This window comes from Corapipo altera, unplaced genomic scaffold (genome assembly GCF_003945725.1).
Source record: "Corapipo altera isolate COAL_440 unplaced genomic scaffold, ASM394572v1 0, whole genome shotgun sequence".
Taxonomy (NCBI): Eukaryota; Metazoa; Chordata; class Aves; order Passeriformes; family Pipridae; genus Corapipo; species Corapipo altera.
Window position 1 is genome coordinate 3197655 of NW_020884872.1, and position 25770 is coordinate 3223424.

The following is a 25770-nucleotide window of genomic DNA, read 5'->3' on the forward strand; positions in this document are numbered from 1 at the left end:
GTCATATTTTGGGCTTGTTTGGGGAGCAAATTCATTGTTTCGACTATATTTTGCTCATATTGCATCTGCAGCACAGGAACAGAGAGGGAATTTGTCACACACACTCCCTCTCGCTAAAAATGGAGCAGCTTCTGAAACCGCATTTTGAACGCAGCGAGGAAAAGAATTTGAAGAACTACTTCAATTCTTAATGACTCAGTAAATCTATTCTTCAGGTGAAGGGGATGAGCAGCTTATTAGAAGCTGTAAAGTGGAAAGGGTTAAGGGGCAAACCCACCATTAAATCTTAAAAATTGGACGTTTCTGCTTGGTTTATTTTTCTACAGGAGGAATTACAAAAGGAGCAGTTTCTTTTTCTGAAGGCTAAGGGGGAGAAGGAAAGCTAGACAAAACCCAGAAAGATGATCACATTGAAAGGAAAGCTGATTTTTTGAAAGCTCATTTCCTATTATTTGCTCGAGCTGTTCCCATTTCCTAAGCTGTTCAGCAGCAGTGTCTGACCTCTGGTGTCTAAAATCAGTATCAAACATTACAAGAAATCGAATTTCATCCAGGCTGACTGCCTCACTCCCTGGGTTACCTTTATTTTGCCCCACTGGAGATTTCAAGCCTGCTAAAGAAATTTTTGGGCTGATGCCTTTAGCTGAAGACCAATGGAGAAGTCACAGGAGGCCACGATCTGCCTTTCCACAGCAACAGTGGAACAATGATGTTACAAAGAAAAGTTTCCCCTCGTGTAAAAGAAATTAAATAAGTGCAAAGAATTAACAATGTGATATGGCCCCATAGTAATAATGATGTGGAGGGCTTGGCAGTCACTTGAAAATATCTCAAATTTACAGATTTTGTTAGAGGAGGGTGGAATATCTTGCGTCATAATTTTAGCCAGAGAAGGTCTGGGAGCAGACATTTCAGGTTTCCAGTTCTAAGCTCTATTCCAATTCATTTATTTCACGTGCCAAGAGAGTGTTTAAATTCACTTCAGGGCAGGATCTTTTAGGTGCACTGAAATTTGTCCTGCTGAATAACCCTCTACAGGAGACTTTTCCTTAGAAATTTACAGAAGAAATGTCCATTCTTTTGATTAATAAAGTACCTGTTTCATGCATATAGCTTGGCAATGTGAATTCTCTTTTTTCCTCTTTAACTTCTTTAATTTTCTTCTCTAACATAGCCTTAAGTATGTTTAGACTCAGGACTCTGGGGTTGGCTTATGCTTAATTCCAGGCCTTTATATATTTCACCCCTAAACTTTCCTTGTGAAGCTGAAGCAGAACATGAAGTCATTGTATTTTCTGGAGCACCTTTCCATTTAGTTTTCTGGACAAAAGATTTAATGAATCGAACCACTGTGAGGCATCAGAAAATATCTGAAAATGTTAGTCATTCTGCCTCAGGGTGAATTATTGCTGAGCTGCCAGGGGGATTAAAGACGAGAGATGAGCCCTTGCACAGCTGCCAAACATGGGCTGAGGAGATGTGCTTCCCTCATCTGAGCCCAGAAAGGGAGGGAGAAAAAGGACCACAAAGAATTAGGGAGAAGCAAACTAGGAAAAGGTAGGTTTAGGGGGAAAAAAAAGGGAAAAAAAAGAAAAGGAGTACTTGAGACTTCTGATGTTTGAGAACTGTTGCAAAGTGTAGACAGGTCACAGGAGATGGACGTGTGTGTCAGGAGAGAGAGCAATGGGCACAGCAACCCTTCAGATAGGAAATACTTTTAGAAAGCAGCAAGTGATCCATCACTTTCCCAGGGCAGAGGGGAGTACTCAACCCACTTTTCAGCAGAAGAAATTACATCATGGTGGCTCCCTAACTGATACAGGGCACTTAGGGAGGTCGTGGAGTCCTCATCGCTGCAGATTTTGGAGGAAATCAAAAGTATCAGTGATGGATGAGATGTATCTGACTCTCTTTATGGCAGGGGAGAGGTGGCAGCAGCCTCTCAGGGTCAGTACCCCATGTTTTTGTTGTCCCCAGTGAGAGGTGAACACACTGCTGGCACCATTTCTGCCTTCAGCTCAGTTCCAAAAGCTGAAGGAACCTCACACAGAGACAAGATGGTCTCTGCTCCAAGGCATATTTTGGTGGCTTGCAGCTCTCACCAAGCTTTTAACCCAACAGAAAACAATGCCTGGCATTCCCAACAAGTTGCTGTGAATTCTCCAGCATGTGTGCCATGAAATGCTGATCCAGGAGCCAGGAACTGGCTTTTCAGGGATTTCTGGAAGAATGCTTCCTTTTGTCCCCCGACGTTGGACTGGCTGGTCGGTACCACAGAGTCACAGAATCATCAAGGCTGGAAGAGACCTTCAAGATCCTCCAGTCCCATCATCAGCCCAGCACCACCATAATCACCCCTAAACCATGTCCCCAAAGCACTGAGGTGACGGCCTTTGTGTTCAGAGAAAATCCAGGGAAAATTCACTACGTTGGGATCTACTTGGCAAAAAATAATTTGAAAGTGCAGCAGGTGATCTTACAGTTGCCTGACTTCTGAGATTTATTCTTTGAAATAAAACCATCTCCTTCCAAGCAGTGGGTGTCCCAAGGGCGTCTGACTCAGGACTCAGGTGCTCCAAAGTAGTTCTTAAAGGACTTTATATTGGGATCAGAACAACCTGACACCCAGTGTTTAAGACATACAAGTCTAAAGCTGAGCAATTTTTATTTATTGCATCCCCTGGATACAACTAAATTGGGGCCAGGTGACCTTACAACATATGTAAATTTTAGAATGAGCCCCTTAATATTTTATTGAAAAACATTAATAGCATTCATCAAGTAATTTTTTTTTTTTATTGGAAAAAACCCCACCAAACTTTCAAGTGAGTTAATCCACTGAATCTCTTGGCACTTTTGTAAATCTCATTACAACTAAAAAAAAGTTGATGAATATATTTATATATTCACGAGTGACCAGTAAGCTGGAAAAGCAAGAAACAAAAATCCATTAACTAATTTCCTTGAAATCATATTGCATAACTCATGGGAGAATTTACCAACGAAACCTTATCCATGTAACTTCATTGCTGGGGTTGTGTGCATTTTCATTTCTGCCAAAAAATCATTCATCCAGATTTTCAAAAGTTTTTAGGGATCTAAAGAGATATTTGGACATCTCAGAGGGCTTTCAAGGCACTAAACAGGTTAGGGACAAAACTCCAACTGAATTTGGAATTCCAGTCATTCAGAAATAGAACAATGTGTATCCTACCAAGGGGACCTGAAGTGATTTTTTTATAATTAAAGTTACAAGAAAGTGACTATGAAATCTCCTGTGTATGTGTCTATGTGTGATTATAAGTTTCATAAACTTTCAGCATTAGGACTTAAATTTTCCATGCTTTGGTCTATGAAAAAAGGTAAGACATTTTTGTTCTTCATTTTGCTTTTGAGGGAAGAGGTATTTGGAGGATTTTATACATATATATGTACTGAAAATAATACTCTTAGAAGGATGTAAATTATATAAGACAGTCTCAGAATAGTCTCTCCTCCTTTGCCCATTTTCATAGAATCACAGAATCATTTGGGTTGGAAGGGACCTTAAAGATCATTCAGTTCCATTCCCTGCCGTGGACAGGGACACCTTCCACTAGCCCAGGTGGCTCAAAATTTCATCCAGCCTGGCCTTGGACACTTCCAGGAATGAGGCAGCCACAGCTTCTCAGAGCAACCTGGGCCAGGGCCTCACCAGCCTCACAGGAAAGAAATTCTTCCTAATATCCCATCTAACCCTGCTCTCTGTCAGTGTGAAGCCATTCCCCCTTGTCCTGTCACTCCAGGTCCTTGGAAATAGTCTCCCTCCATCTTTCTTGTAGCTCCCTTTAGGCACCAGAAGGCCACAATCAGGTCACCCCAAAGATTCTCTTCTCCAGGCTGAACAATCCCAGCTCTCCCAGCCTTTCCTCCCAGCAGAGCTCCTCCATCTCTCTGGACTCATCCAACAGGTTGATGTTCTTTTGCTCAGGACCCCAGAGCTGGATTTTCAGTCACTTTGAAAGAATTAACTCAAACTCTCAAAATTGTCAAATAAGGCCCTGAAGTATTTGAAAAAAAAAAAAAAAAATTAAAATGAAACACAAACTTCCCCAGATAATCAATGCTAACCACCAAATTCTGTCTCACCGGAACTGGAGTCCTGGAAACACTCAGGTTTTTTCCAAAGCCACGGGCAAAAACACCTCACCATGTGCTCCTAACCCCAGACCTCCAGACAGAAATCTCACTCTGCATGTTTGTGTCCAATGTTTGCCCCAGACACACCAACGTTTCCTGGAAGTGGGGCATGGAAAGGGCTTTCCTCCTTACCATCTTCCTTAGTGCGGGTGAAAATCTGTTCGCTCCTCACTCCATCCCCAGCTCGTGTAAAAGCCAACACCTGGATGCTGTAGTTGGTGTATTTTTCCAGGCCATCCAGCTCCAGTGATGGCTGTGTGGTGGTGACATTCTTTATCTCTCCCAGCTCTACAAAATAAAAAAAGGGAATTGTGTTATTGCCAAGCTCAGTTTTTCTCCCAGCTATCGACGCTGTGGAAATCTTGGGGATTAAAGTGTGTCCCAGACAAGTAACGCTTCATTATTATAAGACAGCACTGCATTATAATGAATTAACATAAATTCCTTTGCGTGCTGACTTCTTGTCTTCCAAACAGACCCAGTTTTCATTTTCAAACTTTATTTTTGCAATTTTTTTCTAAAAAAATACAGTGCGGAGAATTGAAAAATTTCTCCGAGTAATAAGATTTTTCATAAAGAACAGACAACAAGGAAGAGATTATTGCAAAACGTTCCCTAAAGAAAAAATGAGAAAGTCAGTTATCTTTATAAAGGTTCTCTTGTTTTGAGAAAGACCATTTTTCATAAGGAAAATGAAGAGAAAGTTCCCTTTATTTTAAAATACGTAGGAAGTGCTGCTGCAAAGCACTTGATGGCAGTAATACAGGCTAACAAGAGATTTAAACACAGAAAAATCAGATTTACTTGCAGAAAGATGATGCTCTTCATATGAATCTTTTTTTTTTGGGGGGGGGACAAGCTAAGAAGTATAACCCATATGGCAAAAAAGCTTTAAACATATTTGGGGCAGAAAATAAAGCTGAACAAATGAAGAAAATCCATTTTTAAGCATTGCATGAACATCATCTTTTTTCATTATGTTGTAGGACATCACACAGGAGCTTAGGGGTTCACTGATAACATCCACATAGGATCTGATCCAAAGGCTCCAGGCATCACTGAAAACATTGAATTTTATGCCCCACATGTCTACATTCTTATGTATGCTTCTCATACATTTGAAATCTTTAATTTTAAAAGAATTGGTGGTTTATTCCCAAATATTTTTTGAGTCTACCATTATTACCAGCAGGGCCTCTGGGTTACATTCCCACTCCGAGTTCCCTTTGCCACACTGACAGAGGCCAGGATTTGCATATTGGAGTGAACTATGGTTCTGGTGGATGAAAGCAAAAGAGGGGAGGTAGAAGGGAGGAAAAATCCACAGGGCAAATAGGAATAAAGGTATGTGCTTCCAAACTTACTAACATTTGATTTACAAGAGAGGACCATACACAGAATTATCATCATGCGATAAATTGCAGATTAGTGAGGCATCTCATTTCTCCTTTGATCATCTCACTGCTTCTCTGCTCTGGGGCCTGTTTCCCCAGAAATTATGCTCAGAATACAAAACATGAGCACAACAGAAGAGGCTGGAGTGACAAATAACCAACCATATTAAAGTGAAATACAGGTTTGGGTTAATATGTTCCAGGTTCAGATCATCATTCTTTATGGAAAAAAATCCATGCTGAGCTCTATAAATGAGGCAAAATTTGCTCAGGTCATGTAGGGTACCAAGGTGGGCCTATGGAGTGTTGCAAACCCTCAATGGAAGCTTTCTCTGAGGAAAAGCTTCTTCCTCCAGGCAGGTTTGCAAAACCTGACCCTCTCTTAAAGCTCTACAAAAACCAGCTGCCTCACAGGCAGACAAAGTTTTCTCTAAATCAAAGAGAAAAGGAAGTACAATGACTTCACACCAGAGAGCAGAAGATACAAAAGGCACATCCAGGTTGTTACTTGATAACAGGTTGATTTCTCTCACCTCCATCCAAGAGATTGGCCCAGTAGATGACCCTGAATCCCTGCAGGATCCCATTCAGGGTTTCCTTCGCCAGCGTTGACCAAGAAATAGAGATGGTTTCTGGTGATGTGGCAGTAGCTTGCACGTTCCCTGGAGGGCAACTGGGCACTGGAATAAGAGATTCCCCACTTTAACACAAGGAATACAAGTCCATGTTTACCCTTTATTTTCACTGCTATCCCACCACACACTGTTTAATCATCAGTTATACTCTGTTAACAATGCAAAACCTCTATTTTTGCTGCAACCCACATGTTCCTGCAAGTGTAGCTGTTTTCTCTGGAATAACTTTTGATGTACTTTTTCCCCATTTGCTGACTAGTCTTTTAGCAGGCTTTCTGCCTCTCCTTTTGAAAGATATGTCCCAGTGCTGAAATATTCCATAAGCAGTTTAAATGTACTTTTTTAAAGTTTGCAGCCAAGTTTGCATCTTTCGGGACAAATTTCTAATGCCCATTGAAATTTGGTGGAGGGAGAAAGCAGGCACTTCCTTAAAAAAAAAAATAAAATGGAAAAAAGTTCATAAAATGTTTTCACTGACATTTAGGATGATTGGAAACAGTCAACCAAATTTAGGGTATTTTCTGTTGGCCATTTTGTGTCAAAGCAACACAGCAGTATTAACATTTGGCATTGCTTTTAAAGATCATGGCATCTTTAATTCTAAGAGGGATCTAAAACTGAGTGAAAACAACAACAACAAAAAAATTGTTTGGAAAAATAAGCATGCTGGATTCTGAAGGAAAAATATCGTATTTATTATAATATTAAATATAGGCTTGTGTGAGCATACTGCTTTTTGAGGTCTTGCAGTGATCTGTCTAGGCCTAGAAGCATTTAGAGTAAAACCCACCAGCCTTCCACAAAGCTTATGTGTCAAAATCTGTAGGTCTTCAGGATTTTAGGTGCGGGCTACTCCATTTTTCCACATAAAAAGTCAAATTCCAAGCTGGCACTGACTTCAGCCAACTCACAGGAGCTGAAAATCTGACCTATATTATCCTTTAGAATTATTATTTGCAGTTATATTCCTCTGAAATATTGAACCCTTTATTTTCTGGATATGGGATCATTCTCTTTTTCCACTAGAGGACTCCCTCTCATTGTTTGAGAAGTACTTTTTATGTAGTTGGGAAAAAACATCTGAATTGTTCCTCGGATTAGACATTTTGTCTGAAATAGTGATGATTTTTCTCTCATTGGTTTGGATATCCTTGAAAAAAAACCCACTCAGCTCTCTTTAGACTGACAAGAAAAGGGACTGTGTAGTACAAGAGCTTTAGTTACACAGCAGGTTCATTTGAGAACAAAAGAAAACCAACAAAATTAACAGTATTGCTTCACCTTTCAGAATTTCACTACTTAGCATCTCAAAACTATGATAAGATCAACATGAAGACCACAAAATTTGCAAATATGTAAACATCAGAGCAATAGGCTTCAAAATGAGAGCTGTGCTCTTAGTCACTATAATTCACAGCAGGATATATTGCATCAGTACAGTTATTTTTGTTTATCTTGATGATTCTGCATCTCTTTCAATGAAAATCATACAAGTTCTTTGGCTGGTCTTTTCCAATCCAGCTGTTTACTGTATCTAACACCTCTAAAATCTGGTCTTCTGTTATCTCCATTATATATTATAATAATCACTAATACATAATAATAATAATCAATAACCAAACAACTAATGTAACAAGGTAAAAGCATATAAAATAAAAATAATATGCCCCAGGGCAGCTGTTTGCCGAAACCTACCATCCTCAAGAGTCGTGGTGATGATTTCCTGAGAAGAAGGTCCTATCCCAGCCCTGTTACAAGCCTGGACCACCATGCCATACTGGGTGAATTTTTTCAGGTTATTCAGTGTATAAACCTCGCTGTCCCCCGTGGTGTCAATGCTGATGATGTTGAACTGGAAGTTTCCCCCTGCACTGTACTCCCGGTAACCGATCTGGTATCCACGGATAATTCCATTTTGCAAGTGTTTCTTTGGAGCCTAAACGGAAAATAAAAGGTTACACACACAGTACATGCACCCAAAGCCAAGTTGTTCCCTTAAAATTTCTGAAAAACACCCAAATTCCATTTTGCAAGTGTTTCTTTGGAGCCTAAACAGAAAAACAAAAGGTTACACATTCAGTACACGCATTCAAAGTCAAGTTTTTCCCCCTAAAATTTTTGAAAAATAGCCAAATTTAGCGGTTTTTTTCCTACTGAATGCAAGTCTATTTCTAGGCAACAATTCAAAAATACTCCCTGCGCACAAAGTAGCGACTTTTTACATTGACACATAAATTTCAGGTGTGGTTTGTTCGAATCTGTGCATTCCTGTGCTGCTGAAAGAAAGACCTTTAAATGGTTCGTGCACAGAAAAATCTGATAAGGAGATGAGTGTGAATTTGGGATGTTTTGTTCTCTTATCGGTGAATCATTCAAAGTTGAGCTGATAAGGGTATATTTGCATTACAGGCCTACCATTTACTACTAATTGTGCTTTTGCCAGAAGCCCCCACCATCCACTAAATCTTTAGTAAGGCATTTTTTGGTCTGTGGAAGGCAGTCAGAGTTTATTCAGCAAGATGCACCGGGAAACTTTTACACCGTGCTTTGAAATGTGCTGCTGTTCATTCAGTGTAGAAAGATGATCAGATGATGAGTGCTGAAGGCAATAATGATTTGGAAAGCAGGGATTTGCATCCTGAGTAGCTGCAATATCTGGCATTTGGGAATATGGACAGTACAAAGTGGTTGGTCATAATTACAGGCAGCATTTCTCCAAGTGCAAGATTCCCTGTACCTGGAAATCATTTGTGTACTCTGCAATATAAAACAGAATCTAGAGCAAAACAGGGATTGCCAGCTCAGGGGAAAAGCCAGTTATTGACAGCAGTACCTATTAAAATTCCATTTAAATACTATTGGACTAATTTCAGTATGTGTTAATGTTCCTGTCTGATTTTATACATGTACAGGGTATAATTAGTATAAGATTTTAAGGCACAGTTTATAATCCATGGGGAAAAAGCACACAACTCCATCAAGTATTATTCCAGGGACTGTGCCTTCAGTCAATGACTTTCAGGTCTCTTTGCTAAATGTTTGTCAGTGTGGAGGCACCAGTTTGATCATTCCAGGACACCACTTCTCTCCATCAGTGTTGGAGTCCATCGCAATTTGCCAAAACCTACCATCCTCAAGAGTCGTGGTGATGATTTCCTGAGAAGAAGGTCCTATCCCAGCCCTGTTACAAGCCTGGACCACCATGCCATACTGGGTGAATTTTTTCAGGTTATTCAGTGTATAAACCTCACAAATCCCCAACAGTCTACGCCGAGATTTCTTGTCTCAAACACCACCAGAGTTCCACACCTCAAGAGCCAAAGTCTAAAGGCTGCAACTGGAACATTCCCACGAGTTACCACGGGGTGGCTTCTGAACAAAAGTTGTTGCCACAAACGTACTTTTGCAAACTGAAATCAAAACCAGTGTGCCTAAAACACATCACCACATAATGATAAAAATCATACATTTGCTATGCACTGAAACGTTCTCAGAGCAGGACTAAAACCAGAGTAGCCTCTTCACTGGGAATTCTGCAATTATACTTTCTCATTTTGAATTGGAACAAAATGGCAAACTCTGTATTTTTCAGGAGCATCTTTATAACTGTTTTAGGTCAAGGGATTTTTTTTTCTTTAAATAAAATAATAGCATCGCTTTTTTTTTTCACTTTGAAACATTATGTGATATAAAACAAACTCCAAGTCACTTCAGACCAAAGCATTAAAATGTTCTGATTCACAAAAATGTAAATGTTCCTTGTTAATATGATCTGAATGCTTCATTTGGAGTTGACTTTTTGCACACATAACTTACATTTGATAAATATGCTTTCTTGGGCATAGACACATTTTTGGTAGAAAACTGAGTGAAGCAATGTTTGTCCATTTTTGTCCTTGAGGAAAAATATTGCTAACCTTGTCAACAGTCATAGAACACTATGAAAAAGTAAGTGTCTTTCCATGGCCTTATTGCTTACCTCACAAAATCCACTATTTATAAAACAAGGTATCAATGACTTCTCTAAAGAATAACATTTTATATTTGTATGTGTGTGTGTGTGTGTGTATATTCATTAAGAAGAGAAGGAATATTTCCCATGCCTAAATTTAATGGGTTTATTTACCTAATGTAAACTACTACAAGAAAAATTAATTATTATTTTCATGTTAAATGAGAATTCCTGTTTAATTTACATCATCTCTGCAACATTTTAAACTACTGAAAAGTGCTGAGTATGATTCAAAAACTCAGTCTGAAACCCAATATCCTATGTGGACACACAGAAATGGGATTAAATAGATCACAGGCCTAAACAACTTTGCTTAACCAGGATTTTCTAAAAGTGGAGGCACTTTAAATGAAGATTTACAACTGAAGCAAGCTGCAGAAATGGAATTTAACACAAGATGAAAGATAATCAATGTGTTATTTTTGCTGTTATTGACACTGGATTTCAACAAGGTTTGCCAGCTTTAAATACAACCTTGGTTCTCACCACAAGCCCTTTTGTATAATGTCATTTTAGGTTTTCATGGCTAAAACTCCACGTGCCTCCAAAATAAAAATGACCAGGTTATCACTGAGGGGTTTTCTTCCTGTTTTACCTTCAGGACTTGATGGTCTCAGAGATCTTTTCCAACCTGGTTAATTCTATAAATATAGTGTTGATCTCATGGGGTATTTCTTTATTCTGAATTACATTGTACTGCACAGTGCAATGAGTGCCCTCTGCACAGCACCATAGGGACCTACCCAAAAGTTAGGATTCACCATGGGACCCAACTACATTATGTCTGTGGGACTATCTTAAAGTAGTTTTTTGAATAATGGACTAAAGCTGCTCTGGCCAGAAGAAAACTGCAATATATTGGGGAAGTAAATGGCTCACTCCTGGTTTGGGACTTCTTAATTGAAGGCCCTTTTTAGCCAGCTTACAAATTGTCATTCAGGAAATCACTCTTCTAGTAAAGGCAGGACTACACAAGCTCTAACTCTGTGACCTCACCTTTGGCTGCAAAGGAGCTTTGAGGTCAAGAAAACAATTTCAACCATGTCCAAACCCTGGAGAACCTTGGCAACCATCAGCTGAGCAGGTAAAGCAAGGGCTGTCCCCAGCCTTTAACAGGCAAATCCCCAGATTTTCTACTGCTTGGAAAACACAGCACCTCATGGGGCCACAGGGTGCCTCAGCCTAGAGCCAGGAGCACATTCCCAGCCCTGGGATGAAGGACACTGCTGCAGTGGCTCTGGTGCTGCTTGAACATGTCAGATACTGCTGGTCAATAAATCAAGAGATTTAACAGATTTAACAGATGCTGGGTCTACAGGAATAATATCTTGGAGGTTCACAGGAGTAGCACAATCCACAGCAAGCTCCAGCATCTGCACCATCACTGGTACCAGGTTCACGTGGTGGTGCACAGTTCTGGGAGCATGGACCCACCTTTCCTGATCTGGATATTTGCTGCAGGGGTACAAGCAGGCATTTCCAAGGTCACAGGTAGCTCCACCAGTTGTGAAAATCCATCTCTCCCTTCAGCTCATGAGACTTGCCAGGGTAATGGATTATATATTCAATACACAGCTCATTTCTGTGATTGTCTTGTTATATTAGATACTGATCATTACTGGGCAAGAACACACAAATCAAATTCCAAACATGATCTTGAGAGTACATCTCCAGCTGCTCATTTGATATGCATCAATATCAGTCAATAACTAGAGATCAGGACAATAACTTGTACTTGAAATGTCCTGGAAGTACAAATTGAACCATATTTTAGACAGTGTTATTGAAACGTAGGTGTGGGAATTTGGTTTGTCCTGTAGCTGCCTGTTCACACCTGCATCTATAAAATTTAGTGGCAAACCTTCAGAATCACAAATAACAGCTATAAACTCCAGCAGTGAACCGATGGTGCCTGTCTTCTCTTGCTGCTTTTCAAAATATCCCCCAAAATGAGCTTTATGAAAGGCAAGCCAAGCCTTTCAATGTGCCTACCCATAAATCCATAAAAACTGGTTCGTGCATAGAAGCTTGGAGGTTTAGTTGGCTAGATCAGATATCAGTCATAATTCTTAAGTGATTTAAAAAAAAATAAGAATTTATTTCAGCTGCTGAGAACCACTGTACACTCTTGCTTGGCTTCAACAGCTACTTCCTTTGCTCTACTGACTGTGTGTTGGATTTTTGATGTATGATTTTTGGAGGTACATTGTTGTACCTCACTTCAAGCACCAGGTAAGCCTGTGACTATTGAACACATACCTTTCTGTTTTGGAAACCATTTGATTTGAAAGCAGCACTCACATAAATTTAAGATGGGGACAAGCCCCAAGAATCAGCATTGCATTTGTAACCTGCGCAGAAGAGCTCCTGCCTTTTCAGAAACCCCTTAAAACTACAACATAGACAATATTATACAATAAATAACCAGCCACCCACAGTTATTTATATGGTTAAAGAGAAGAAGCTCATTACTACTATTCTGTCTTCCTGCATAGTCCATGTAATGGGACAAAAGATACATCATCTGCATTTTCTGGAGTAATTAACATCACTGTAGAAATTAATAACTATCATGCCACCATCCCACTCCAGCACTTAATAATATATATTCCAGAATTGCAAATATGTGAGATTATCAATACAATTTGGAAACTGTCATTTATATTGAAGTTATACTGCTGTAATTAGAAAGCTTTATTCTATCCACTGTATATATGTAAGATATATACATAGTGATATATATAAGCAGTATATATACCACAAGCCCATTTAAAACATGGTTTTAGAAACCAAGTACCTTTGGTATTACACCAAACCCATTTGAAACATGGTTTTAAATATCAAGTACCTCTGGTATCACACCAACCTATTTAAAATATTCTGCCATTGTCAAAACATTGGGAAAAGTCTAGAAAAACTGGGTCACATGACATGTCAGATTTTTTAATAATACCTGTCACTGACATTTTTTAAATAATTTTCTTTTGTTCATTAATTCCCACAGACTATACTGAGATGCTACACTGTTCTCTCTCTGCAGTAAGGATCTATCCCAAAGTCCACTGCAATGGGAAAAAAAGTCCTGTTGGTTCCAATGGTTCAGGGAAATTTTGCCCAAAACCACAGTGAAATTCCAAGCATGTGGCCTTATCTCTGAAATGAGCAAGAAGTAGGAAATGTTTTTGTCTTCAGTACAGTCAAGTGGCTGCTGCTCCTGCTCTGGAGGTAGAAAAAACTTAAAAACTCTCTTTGTATGATGCACAACTCAATGGCCAATCAGAGAATCATAGAAGGGTTTGGGTTGGAAGGGACCTTAAAGAACACCCAGTTCCAACCCCACTGCCATGGGCAGGGACACCTTCCACTAGCCCAGGTTTCTCCAAGCCCCATCCAACCTGGCCTTGGACTCTTCCAGGGATGGGGCAGCCTCAATTTCTCTGGGCAACCTGTGCCAGGGCCTTATCACCCTCACAGGGAAGAATTTCTTTCCTAATATCCAATCTAAACCTACTCTCTTATCAGTTTAAAAACATTCCCCCTTGTGCTGTCACTCCAGGCCCTTGCAAATAGTCTCTGTCCATCTTTTCTGTCAGCTCCTTCAGGTCCTGGAAGGCCACAATCAGGTCACCCCAGAGCCTTCTCTTCCCTAGGCTGAACAATCCCAGCTCTCCCAGCCTTTCCTCCCAGCAGAGCTGCTCCAGCCCTGGGATCCTCTTGGTGCCTGCTCTGGATACTCTCCAGCAGCTCCATGTCCTTGCTGTGCTGTTCCCCAGGGCTGGAGCAGCTCTGCAGGGGGGTCTCACCTGAGGGGGCAGAGGGGCAGAATCCCCTCCCTCGATCAGCCCACGCTGCTTTTGTTGGCAAAGGCATCTGCAATGACTCTCCCAAATAAAATAACTGAGGCACAGTTGTTATGATACTCCCCTCGATGGGACCTCTTTGAATGCACCCAAATCCTGTCAGATCCCACATTCCTGGATGTGTGAGCATTTACCTTCCAGGTGACTCGGATGCTTTGTGATGATATAGGCTCCAGTTGGACATCCTGAGGGGGACCATCAGGAGCTGGGAAGACAGAAGAGAAATGCATCAAAACTGGCCCCTGCAGCCCCCAGAATCCAACACTTCACATGTCATGTCACCATCTTAACACTCAGTGTCACAGAGATTTGGACTGAGCCAATGTCACATGGAAACTTCATCCAACAAAAGCAGGGCCTGGCATCTTCCACATTCGGGTGTCACCCTGGCCAACAGGGAAATACAACACATGCTGAAACACAGCAAGCTGCTAAATAAAATAAGAGTGAATAATAGTGGCTTTTCTTTTTTAGAGATACTCTCACAGTGCTGTTTCTGCACTGTAAATAGTCAAGACATCATTTTCAGCAGTCAGAACCCTGTGGGTGATAAAAAAGCAGCAGAACCCATGTAAAGCAGGTGAGGCAGGAGCTCCTAATCCAGCCTTCACCATGTTGCAAACTTTCCAATGGGATCCTAGAGACTGAGCACACTCAGTCCAGTATCAAATATTTTATACACAAACCCCTGCACACTTTACCCCCTCCTCAGGGTAAGTATTCCAGCCAGGAAATCAAACAGAAAATAACTGAGAAATGGAAAAAAAAAACCTGAGTCAGGAGAAGTTTTGTTTGCTCTCAGCACTTTACCAAAGGTGTGCACGACACTTTAGAGGTGAGTGAAAAAAGGAGGCCCTCAGTCTGGGGGGGAACCTAACTTGTCATCTGGGCAGCTCCAAAGCAGATCAGGAATCAGCTGGGATTGAACAGAGAGATGTGAAGTAAATTGCTTGCTCAGTGAGGTAAATCGTTGGAAAAGGGAGATCTGAGGAAAGGGATGGAGTCAGCTCGAGCTGCTGTGGAGGGTTCCCTTGATGAAGAATATGGCCTCGGTAAAAGGTATTAAATTAACTTTTAATAGCATGACAAAGGAAGTAAAGCAATAAAAAGGGTGAGATGGGGCTGTTAGAGGTGGAGCAGCAGTAAATGACAGCTGTGCTGAAAGGAACCAGAACATTTGGCTTTAACTGATGAAAGCAGAGAGGCAAAGAATACAGCCTATAATATATTTAATTTATTAAATATGCCCTATTCTCTGCCATTCCTGACTGTCCTTCATATGGGAAATTTCCAAAGCTTGAAAAAAACTTTATTTCCATTCCTCTTGCATTAATATAAAGGAAGGAGAAGAGTAAAAAGTCCACTGGTACAAATGAGACCTCTATGAATTTTTTGAAGCCTGACCTTGATTCTGTCCCCCTGTTGACAAAAGTGAATGCCATTTCTCCAGGGTACATTATAATGCAGTGGAATTCAAGCAAAGCATTTGATCCTGAAAATGGGGTATAAAATGTGCCCCCTAAAATCTTGATTTTGCCTTGAAAGACCCCAAAAATTGTAACAGACCTGAACAGTTAACTGCTCCCAGCATTCCATGGTGAAACATTTAATAGGAAGTCATTTGTTTTACATACTTAATGTCACACAGAGTTTGTGGTAAGGACATAAAGAAAACCCAGATATCCCAGTTTCCTCTATTGATTTTTATATTAGGCAATGTCCATAATGCTTCTTTTTTTCTGGCAAGTGTTAGTGCAAGTGTGCACTTGCATCTATTTTCCAACACATGAGCTAATTTGGGCTGCATGGAAGAAAAGATGTGGTCTACAAGCTTTGAAGTCATGCCATTCTTAAATATCTTTTTTCCACAGAGACCATTTATAGTTTTCTTTCTAATCAGGTCATTGCAATATGTGACACACAATCTGAGCCCTTTACCAACAGCATGGTTGGAGTTGTTTAGTTTTTATATTGTCTTTCTTGGACCTCTATTTTGTTCCCTTCTCATTACTTTGTCTCTCATTCCCTGCTCCCAGGCTGTTCTCAGTTTCCTGCTGTAAAGGCAGAGAACAGAAGTCAACAGTGATCAAAAAATGATGTTCTCACACGCTGCACATCACCTGAAATAAAATCCCAGGAGACAAACATCACATACCCTGCCTAAGCCTGACCTCCTCTCTCCCAACTCTTCCCTAGGTAGATCAGTGACTTTTGAATACAGTTCCACACTGCTGGTCTTTTCCTCCCATCAGAGGCTCCTTAAAAAGACAGCAACAAAAGGATCATTTATTCTGAAACTTGGTTACAAAGAACTGAGCAAAATGTGATGTTAAGGTTCCACCCTGTTCAAGGGGAAGCTGTTTTTTTTTATTTCAGGGCCAGCTGCTGATCCTGACAACTTAATTATCAGTGAGGAAAAACTTGGCAAGTAAAAAATATTATAAGCATGGGTGAATGAGCATGAGAGAGTAGATCCAAGACCCACCCCTGCACTTTGATGTATGTGCACAAGGGAGGATGGGCATTTTGGGGCTATGGGTGATGCTGGCTGGGAGAAGCATAGTCTGTTTTCTCCAGTGATTTCCCTATTTTCCTTGAACAAAGGAAGAGGAAAAACCCTGATCAAATGATAAATATTCTGCAAACAAACTCTTCACCATGAGTAAAGCTGTTCACTGAAGGGTTTCCTTCCACTAGGGTGAAAAAAAGAAATGAAGCTCACGTCTCCAGCTTTACACTGAGCCCTTGTGTCCTGTTCTTACCCAGAAAGCCCCTCAGAACCAAAACCACGTTCTCCTGACAAAAGGTAGAGTTTCACTGCAGTAAATTCACCCACAGAGAAAAGGCATGTGAATTACACAGTTGTATTCACGTGAGCTGAACTGAAAATCAGTCACCAAGTGTTCAAATCCAAGACCAACATGAATCTTCAACAAGCAGGAGACTTTTCACCACCAGGGCACTGCCCCCCAGCTACTTGCACTACAGTTGTCCTCTCTAAATCCCCAGGAAGCAGTGCTGGCTTAGCATAAGATAACAGGAAAAACAAAGTTGGCAAGACAAAAATGATGCTTTCAAATATGAATGAGCAATTTCCCTGGTGATCAAGACTTTTCAGAGTAATTCCATCCACTATCTAAGGATGTTGAAGCTACTTGGGTTACTCTCAGCACCTTTGTACACTGTATATAATTGCAATGTGTACCTGCTATTTATGGCCATGCAACATTTTCTTTTCTAGTTGCTGAAACAAAGTAAAAATGCTCCCATAGTCCTCCTGGGACAGAACCTTGTAATGATGTAGAACAGTAAAAGGTTAAAGGTAAAACAAACCTTGGATTTGTTTTACTTGGAGGTCTTTTCCAACCTAAATGATACATGGCAGCAAAGAACAGGGGGATGACAGTAACTAATGACAGCCAAATGCCTCAAGTACAGAAATCAAAAGACTAAATGGTGGGTGGGTTGAAAGGTGGAATATTCAGGAAGATTTGATTCACGTGGACCAACGTTCTCAAATGGGGGTAACTTAAATTAGTTCCCTCTATTAATATCTGAGCATCTAAAGAAAGCCACAACACCCACAGGGGCAGGAACCACCACTAAAAATAGGATGTTGCTGCTTGAGTTGCCACAGTGTAGACACAGGTGTGTTATTTCCAGAACCACAGGCTGAAAATCTGGAGCACAATGTCTCCTTTGACCACTAGATGCCACTGAACTGCTTTAATCACAGCCCCGCACCACGAAGTTGCAAAAGTCGCAACGTTCTACGGGGGAACTACTCAGTATTGCCTTCGGTGCAGCTGCAGCATGCAGTGTAAAGAGAGAGAATTCCCAGCACATTTTAGATGCCACGAAGCCAGGGCACACCTGCTTCATCCGTGGTGATGGTGAGCTCGTTGCTGGCCTCGCTCTTGCCGATGCGGTTCTTGGCGTACATGCGGATGTTGTAGGTGGAGGAAGGGTGCAGGTCGATGATGGTCGCCTGGTTTAGCTGAGGGGAAACGTCTTTGGTTCTCTGAACGGAATCCCAGGAGTCTGTTTAGCAAGAAATTCGTGAGAAATCAGTAAGAAATATTAAAAAAAACCAGAGACAAATAAATGATGTTAACGTGGCTGACACGAGCACGCAGTTGAAGCATCTCACAAAGCAGGGTTGCTGATTAGCCCAGAAAATGCCTGGTGCTACAGGCAAATCCAGGGATCACCTTCCTAGACAGCACTCCTGACTGCTCCAAGTGAGGTGCTGTGACTCAGCTCTGGGGTCACCAGAAAATCCAAGGAAATAGCTACTCTTTGAGGAGGTGGTGAGAGGGGATTCCCCAGTTTTGTGAGTGTGTACATACTGCATTTTTTACCTTTGCTACATTGGAATAACTGTGAAAAAGACCCTTCCAAAGGGATCCTCACTCAGGGAGAAAGTTGGTTGTGCTCCAAAAAGGAGGGGAAATGATTTAATAAACAGCAGTGCCTGGTGACCTTTTTTGCTCTCTACAACTCTCTGACAAGAGGGGGGGGTCCAGGGGTGGGTCGGGCTCTGCTCCTAGGGAACAAGGGACATGGTGAGAGAAAATGGCCTCAAGCTGTGCCAGGGGAGGGTCAGGTTGGACATGAAGAGGAATTTCTTCATTGAAAGGGTGGTCAGTCATTGGAAGAGGCTTCCCAGGGAGGTGGTGGAGTCCCCATCCCTGGAGGTGTCCAAAGAAGGACTGGCTGTGGCACTCAGTGCTCTGGGCTGGGGGACAAGGTGGGCATCAGGCACAGGGTGCACTTTATAATCTTGGAGGTCTTTTCCAACCTTAATGATTCCATGATTTTAATGGAGAGTCCTTAACTAGCAAGGGTCAGTCAGAAGGCTTGATCCCAAACACCAGGAGCAAACAGTAAGCACAAGCTTGGAGTACTTAGACACGGGGTTCAGCACCCTCCAGGACTGGTGCCATTTCCCTGACTCATTTTAGGATGCAAGAGAATGTAGAACCCTCTAAATTGTCTCTGTACACCTGCAAAAGGAGGAGCACATTGTTAATATTTCTGCTTACTATTCACCTGCCTGTTATGTTTGTAATAAATTATCCAGACATGTAATAGGAAAAAGGATGGAAATTGCCTAAACATAGCAACCCCTGTTTTCATCCCAGCATTGAATTGCTGAAAAAAACCCCAGACAATGTATCAGTTTAAAGCATCTTGATGTCTTTTGTGTGTTGCTATCCTTCATTTCTTCCTTACTGCAGGCAATGTTCCCCCTTTAACCTCTGCAGCATCCTGTGGGGATGTCACTGCAGGCTCCTGGGAGTGTTTTACACTCTGGGTCACTGTAGGCAGGACTGCAGGAAGCTCAGTAGGAGAAAAAGACTAGTTTTAAAATAGAAAGCTCATCCCAGATACAAAATATTTGCACAGACCATGTAAATTCTTTTGCTAAAAGATGTACAAGTTGTCACAGTGACATGTCACCTGCACGCTGGCTGGTTACGGGGCCTGTTTGCTCACCCATGTGGCTTCATTTAAACAGAAAACATTCAGGAATCAGACATTTAAGTGATAGCTAAAATAATTTTAATATATTTTACTTCGAGTTTGTCACAGATTTCTCTGTGGGATACTTTCAGAAGCTCTAAAGGAATTATCTGCAGGCAGCGCTTCTACAACTCGCTCTCAGTTTGCTCCAACTTTACAGAATTTCTTAAACTTCACAGAATTTCTTAAACTTCACAGAATTTTAACCAGCAGTTCCACTCCACTGAGTTAAATTTTATACAAGCACAGAAGCAAACTCTTGTCTTTAAAACTCCAAAAGGAAAGGAATTTAAAAAAAAAAAAAAAAGAACTCCTTGGTACGGAGATTGTGTTAAATTTCCCTCGAAGATGACGAGAATTTCTTTTAATGTGGTTTGTATATTATCAGATTGTTGTAGCTTTCACTTGGTTGTTTAAAATACTGACCCCTGATAGGCCTCCAGTACATATGAGCTACTGAAATCAAAGAAACTAATTTGAAAATTTCTGGTGATTCTTAGTAGATTTAATAATGACACACTATGGAGAAAGAGAGATGAAAACTCAGTCTCCTGTACTTCTAAACACAGGTTTCTAGTGCTTATTTATTGCTAATGCCTGGACTTCAGGAGCTTATTTTCATACATATAACCCCTTTTTGAAGTGTAAAATAAACAACAGCAATCCTTTTGAAACGAGCCAGTCCAGCAAGAAAAAGAATTCTCTCCAATTTTTAAAAACTTAAATGTTAATAAGAAAAAAAGGAAAAAAAAGGTTAGTTTCTTTAAAAATTATGTTAATGAGAAAAAAGGGGAAATTAAAAAATTTAAGTGTTAGTAAGAAAAAAAGGGGGGGGAAAGTTAATTTTGTTTTCTTCTGGCGAATCCTAAAAATATTTGTTCTTGTTCACGTAGGAAATAAGTGAGATGTTAAGATTGACTATTGGCTCTACTGGTTTTCATTCTTGTTGCAGAGTACTTTAAAATTTACGCGTGCAGAAAGACTAACAAAGCACAGAAAACAAGTAGCAATGGGCTATAAAAAAACCCCAAACAAAACAAAAAAAAACAACCAAACAAAAACACCCTCAAAAAAACCCCAAGCAAAACCAAACAAACAAGTAAAAAAAACCCAAACCAAAACCCAAAACAAAGAAGAAAAAAACAAGAAAAAACCAAAATGAAACAAAAACAAAAAACCCCTCCAAACCAAACCAAACCAACAAACAACAACAAAAAAAAACCAAAAAAAGAAACAACAAAACAAACAAAACCCAACCAACCAACCAAACAAAAAACCCACAAAAACCCAAAAACCAAACCAAAACAAAAACCCCAAAACAAACAAGAAAAAAACAAGGAAAAACTAAAACAAAACAACAAAAAAAACCCCCAAACTGAAACAAACAAAAAACCCACAAAAAACCTCAACCAAATGAAAAAACCCAAACAAAAAAAACCTACAAAAAAACCCAAACAAAAAAAAACCCAAAAAGCAAAGCAAACCAAAGAACCAAACCAACAAAAAAAACCCAAAAAACCCCTAGCAACAAAAAAACCCAAACCAACCAACCAACCAACCAAACAAAAAAAAACAACAAAAAAACCCTAAAACAAAACAAGAAAACCCCAACCCAAATAAAAAAAAAAAAAAAAGGAAGGAAGGAAAGAAGGAGTGAAGTTTTTAATTTATGTTTTATTCCATTCATAAAACGTTACTCCCAGGCTTTTCTTAGCGTAGTACAAAACTTTCCAGAAGTTCTCACAGAACGATCTATAAAAAATGGAAACCATCAGCTTCCCGCCCGTCCCTAAAAGCGAGGACGGAGCTTTGGGCTCTTCCGGGCGGATTTGGGGAATTTTGGGAACGGGAATTTTGGGCCGGCGCTGCCACCCGGTGGCCACTGCCGGCACTGCACCCCCGCGGGCCTCGGGCGGGTTTTGGGGGAACCCCCGGGGTCGGTTTTGGGAGGAACCCCCAGCTCTGCCAAGGGGATGCCCAGGTCGCTCTGAGCACAAAAAAAAGCGCAATCAAGCGGAGCTGATGCTCGGTTTGCGGCTGAGATTTCCCGACTGACATAAAAAAAACCTAAAAAGGATGAGGAGAGAGAGGCACGAAGGACTCACACACCCGTTCCTGTGCTCAGACCTCTTCCTACGCCTCCCATGGAAAGGTCTGGTGGCTACACGGGACTGGTGTCCATGAAGGGCCAGGTTTCTGTACAGACAGGTGTTTTCTCTAAGTCCCAAAACATGCTGAACTCCTGCTATCCACAGTGCTCCTGCACTGCAACTGGACCCTACAGGTGCCACTTACCCCTGTGACAGGCACTCCCTGCTCCTTCTAAAGGGTAAATGATGTGCCTCTCTTTCAGTCTGATGGGGAAGATATCAGCAGTTCTGAGTCAACAGGATTTAACAATCCTAAATGTCTTTTCCAACCTAAATTCTATGATGGGATACAGGAGGGCAGCACCATTTAGTGAAGCCCATGCATGCTTTGTGGTCACCTGCACATTCTCTGAAACTTAAAATTCTTCCTTTTTCCTTCTTGAGAGGCCCGGATGATGCATCCTGGTGCAAACTCATTTCTGGGTCCTCAGGGTAGGGCAGCATAGGTGGGAAATTCCCACTAAACACAACTGTGCAGTTTCCAGATTTACTTTGGTGTTGGCAGGATGTTCCTCGAGTTTAACATGGATTGTGAATGCATAACCTAAGTTTTCTTCCATCCCTTTAATACCTGGACACTGTGAGAAGTTTCCTTAATTCCTCCTCTTTGTTCTAAGTCCTCCCTCCCCCCAACAACCCTTTGCAAGTTCTTGAGTTGCAACCTTTGGTATTTCACCTTCTTGATGATTTAACTAATGACAAAAATCACGTGCAAGAATCCAAAAACCTAATCCTGTTTCTCCAAACATTCAGCCTCAGATTCTAAAACATGACATTTCAGTTGTTTGCAGTGAGAAGAAGATAATCTGCTCTTTTTAGGACATGACCTCCAGGATTTGCCTTCATATATAGATAAAGAAATATTTTCTTCGACACCAATTCTGCCACCCACTTCTTTTCCTTTCTTTAATTTTTTTAACCTTTATCAGTATGTTGTGCCTTGATATTTCCAGCCTGATGATGCTTCATTTGCTGTCTTGCTACTGATTTATCATCCCACATTAGAGAGACATCATTTTGCAGTGCAAGTTCCTGGTGATTACCACTTAATCTTTGCCTGCATTCTGCATTATCGCTTGAAAACATGGAAATAAATGTAAGAAAGGTGTTTTAGAGCTCTGGAGTCCCTTCCCACCACCTCTTCAACCAAAGGAAAGCAGCTCAGTTTTCCAAAATGGGATTATGCTGAGTTACATGAGTGATATTTTAGGGTGAGAAAGGAGCCTATCAGGCAGGAATGGCTTTCAAATACTTTTCTGGAGCAGGTGGGTGGCTGGAAAGAAAGGAAAATAATCAAAAATAAAACAAAGCCCAGCAACTTTTAGGTATAAATGTCCCTTGAAGGCATCCTTGCCTAGTCTACAAGTCCAAAGCTGCAATTCCTGACCACAGCCTCACTGGAGAATTGTCACTTCTAATCTTTCAAGTGCCTTTCTCACCTGAATGTTATCAATTCCCTTTATAAAGCCAGTGCAAAAATGGTGACTGGTGATTTAACACTCTGGAAAATATTTTATCTAGTAATGAAAACATCACGACATTTTTGCCACATACAGCACACACAAAAAAACTCCAGTGTAGGTAAATGAAGAATATTAAAGATGGGGAGTAGAATAATTAAAAAGAAATAAATGTGAATTTTAGAATTTTATGGACAAATTCATTTTTATTTCTCAGAACTAAAGGCAGAAGTCTATAAATGTACTAGAGCTGCTTTGATAAACAGAATATCTCACTGATAAGCACACACAGAGTATTCTTATTAATGGATTGTGTTCCCTTACATTCAGTGCAACAAACTCCAACATGAAACAGTACAGTGTAATTTCTCAGTGTCTTTTTAATCCTACATGAAATATGACAATATTGTTCCACTGCAATTTCCTTTCTAGTCCCTTCTCAAATGATGACTCAGGGGCGGTGTTTAACAATGTGCTTAATTAGAGGTGTGATCTTCAATCATGAACCCAGTTCAAACACACTTGGAGTGTTTTCAGATTTCAAGAGTCAATGAATATTTTGGGGGTTTAATATGCACAGGAATAGTTTTCTGACTTCAGTGTTCAGCGAACTACCACACAACTTCCCTTGCCTAAAAATTCTCATAACTACCCTTTTTCACTGCTAATCTTTCAGGGAAGATGCCATAGACTCACATAACTATAGAAAACAACTCCTAAAAATCAACCCTACAGGAGAAGACAATTTGTAAAGGCAGGTATTTTTTCCTATAGAGAAAAATATAAAATGAAAAGAGAGATAAAATCCAAGACCAGGGACCAACAATCAGCCAGCAAAACCATCATATCAGCTGTCACCTAGACAGGCTTGTTTTACATTAAATTTGTTTCCCTTTACATGCAGGTTTCCCTGGTAAAAGGGAAAAGCAGCAATTGCTGAACCTAATGTTGTTACCTAAAAAAAAAAAAAAAAAAAAAAACGACAACAAATGAAGATAAATCTTCCAGGGGAAGATTAAATAAACCGTGATAAAAATTTCCATCAGGCAGTTCCAATTTATGAATTATCTGTTAAGACGAAAACCCGGTGATGAATGACTTAGCAGCGGGAATTACTTCGGAGGGAGGTTGTTTCTTACCAGACTTGTTCTTGCACTCGATGTCGTAGCCGGTGATGGGGCTGTTCCCGTCGAATCCCATGGTCCACCTGAGGGCGATGCTGCGGGCTCTCACCTCTCGGATTTCTATCTCGGGAGGGTCGGGGGGTTCTGAGCAAACACACGTGAATTGTAGTGAGAACAAAGCCCTTGACAGAGTCACGACAGTGAGCGTGGCACTGGCACAGCTCCTGGTAATTCTCAGGTCACTCATTATCGCCCTGATCCAGTTAATCACCTGCTGAAAGCACTCAGGAGAGGGAGGAAAAGTCACTTTTCAAGCAGGAGTCAGTGATGTCACCTCGAATACGGACTTCTCCTTAACCTTCTCACATGCAACACAGAGTTGCATTTCCTTAGAAACACTCCCAGCTTGGTCTTTCATGCTTAGAAAAGATGTTTTGCCTCAAACACCAGGTTTGGCTTCTACAGATTTTACACTAAACATGAGGGTAGAAATATGAACACTGAACTCCAAAATGCTAAATATGGTGGTCCTCAAACCCGATGCCTAAAAGCCAGAAAATAATTCTCTAAGACTCTTTTTGAGTATTAGAGGGGGAGTAAAATTTCTACCTCTTTGGGCGCATTTCAAAGTCTTAATTTGATAAGAGAATGATTTGATAACAATATAAAATCACTCTTGCTGTCTCTAGAGTTAAGGTTTTAAATAAAAAATGTTTAGATCCATTCCAATAGCCCTCTAAATGGTGGTGGCAGTTGAAATGAGCAGTGGCATAACTGGGAACCTGCCCCCAGACTCCACCTGAATTTTTCAGCAGGGCTGCCTCAGGCATTCGCTGGAATCTGCTGCTACTTGGAATCAAGAGGAGGGAGAAAGAAATTTGCAAGTCCGAGGAATGAGCAGTGTGGATGCTCAAAGGCACACAGCCACAGGAACAGGCACAGGAACAGGCACAGGAGCAGTCCTGCCCGTGCTCTGCATCCCAAATATTGTCACCTCGGCCTCTGCAGGAGTGAAACCCTGCAGGAGGGGAACCCCAGCCCCAGGAAACGTAAGTTCCTTGAGCTTGCATCCTTTTTTGTTCACCATTTATTTTGACTGATTAAACCTGAAATATTTTGCTTGGAGTTCCACAGTGGGTTTAACATTTCTCTAGAGATGAAGCGAGAACACTCTTGTTTTATTTCAGACTTGGGTTTGCAGCACATTTGTTCTTTAAGAACAAATGCAACCCTCTCCCTCCTCTCCTCAAAAAAGAAAAAAAACAAAACCCTCACATCCTACTGAAGATGACAGTTTGAAATATTTAGCAGATTGTCAGTGAGTGTATTTAAGAAAAATTCTTATTAATTTGTACAGACTTGAGCTCATCCTTTATTCTGATTTTATCTGTGATGCTGGAAAATGAAAGACTGAACATCTTCATGTGGCT

At 40.7% G+C, this 25770-nt stretch overlaps 1 protein-coding gene across 2 annotated transcripts in view; it reads right to left on the minus strand.

The window, feature by feature from the left end:
• The window catches only part of DSCAM (DS cell adhesion molecule), a 440015-nt gene that overhangs the window by 77106 nt on the left and 337139 nt on the right, over positions 1-25770 (minus strand). For both annotated transcript variants that reach the window (XM_027635014.1, XM_027635020.1), the window contains exons 14-19: positions 24356-24484; positions 17954-18121; positions 14215-14285; positions 7904-8144; positions 6107-6253; positions 4312-4467 (exon numbers count right to left, since the gene is read on the minus strand). In XM_027635014.1, coding sequence (XP_027490815.1) covers positions 4312-4467; positions 6107-6253; positions 7904-8144; positions 14215-14285; positions 17954-18121; positions 24356-24484 — 912 coding nt within the window. The remainder of the gene's footprint in view (positions 1-4311; positions 4468-6106; positions 6254-7903; positions 8145-14214; positions 14286-17953; positions 18122-24355; positions 24485-25770) is intronic.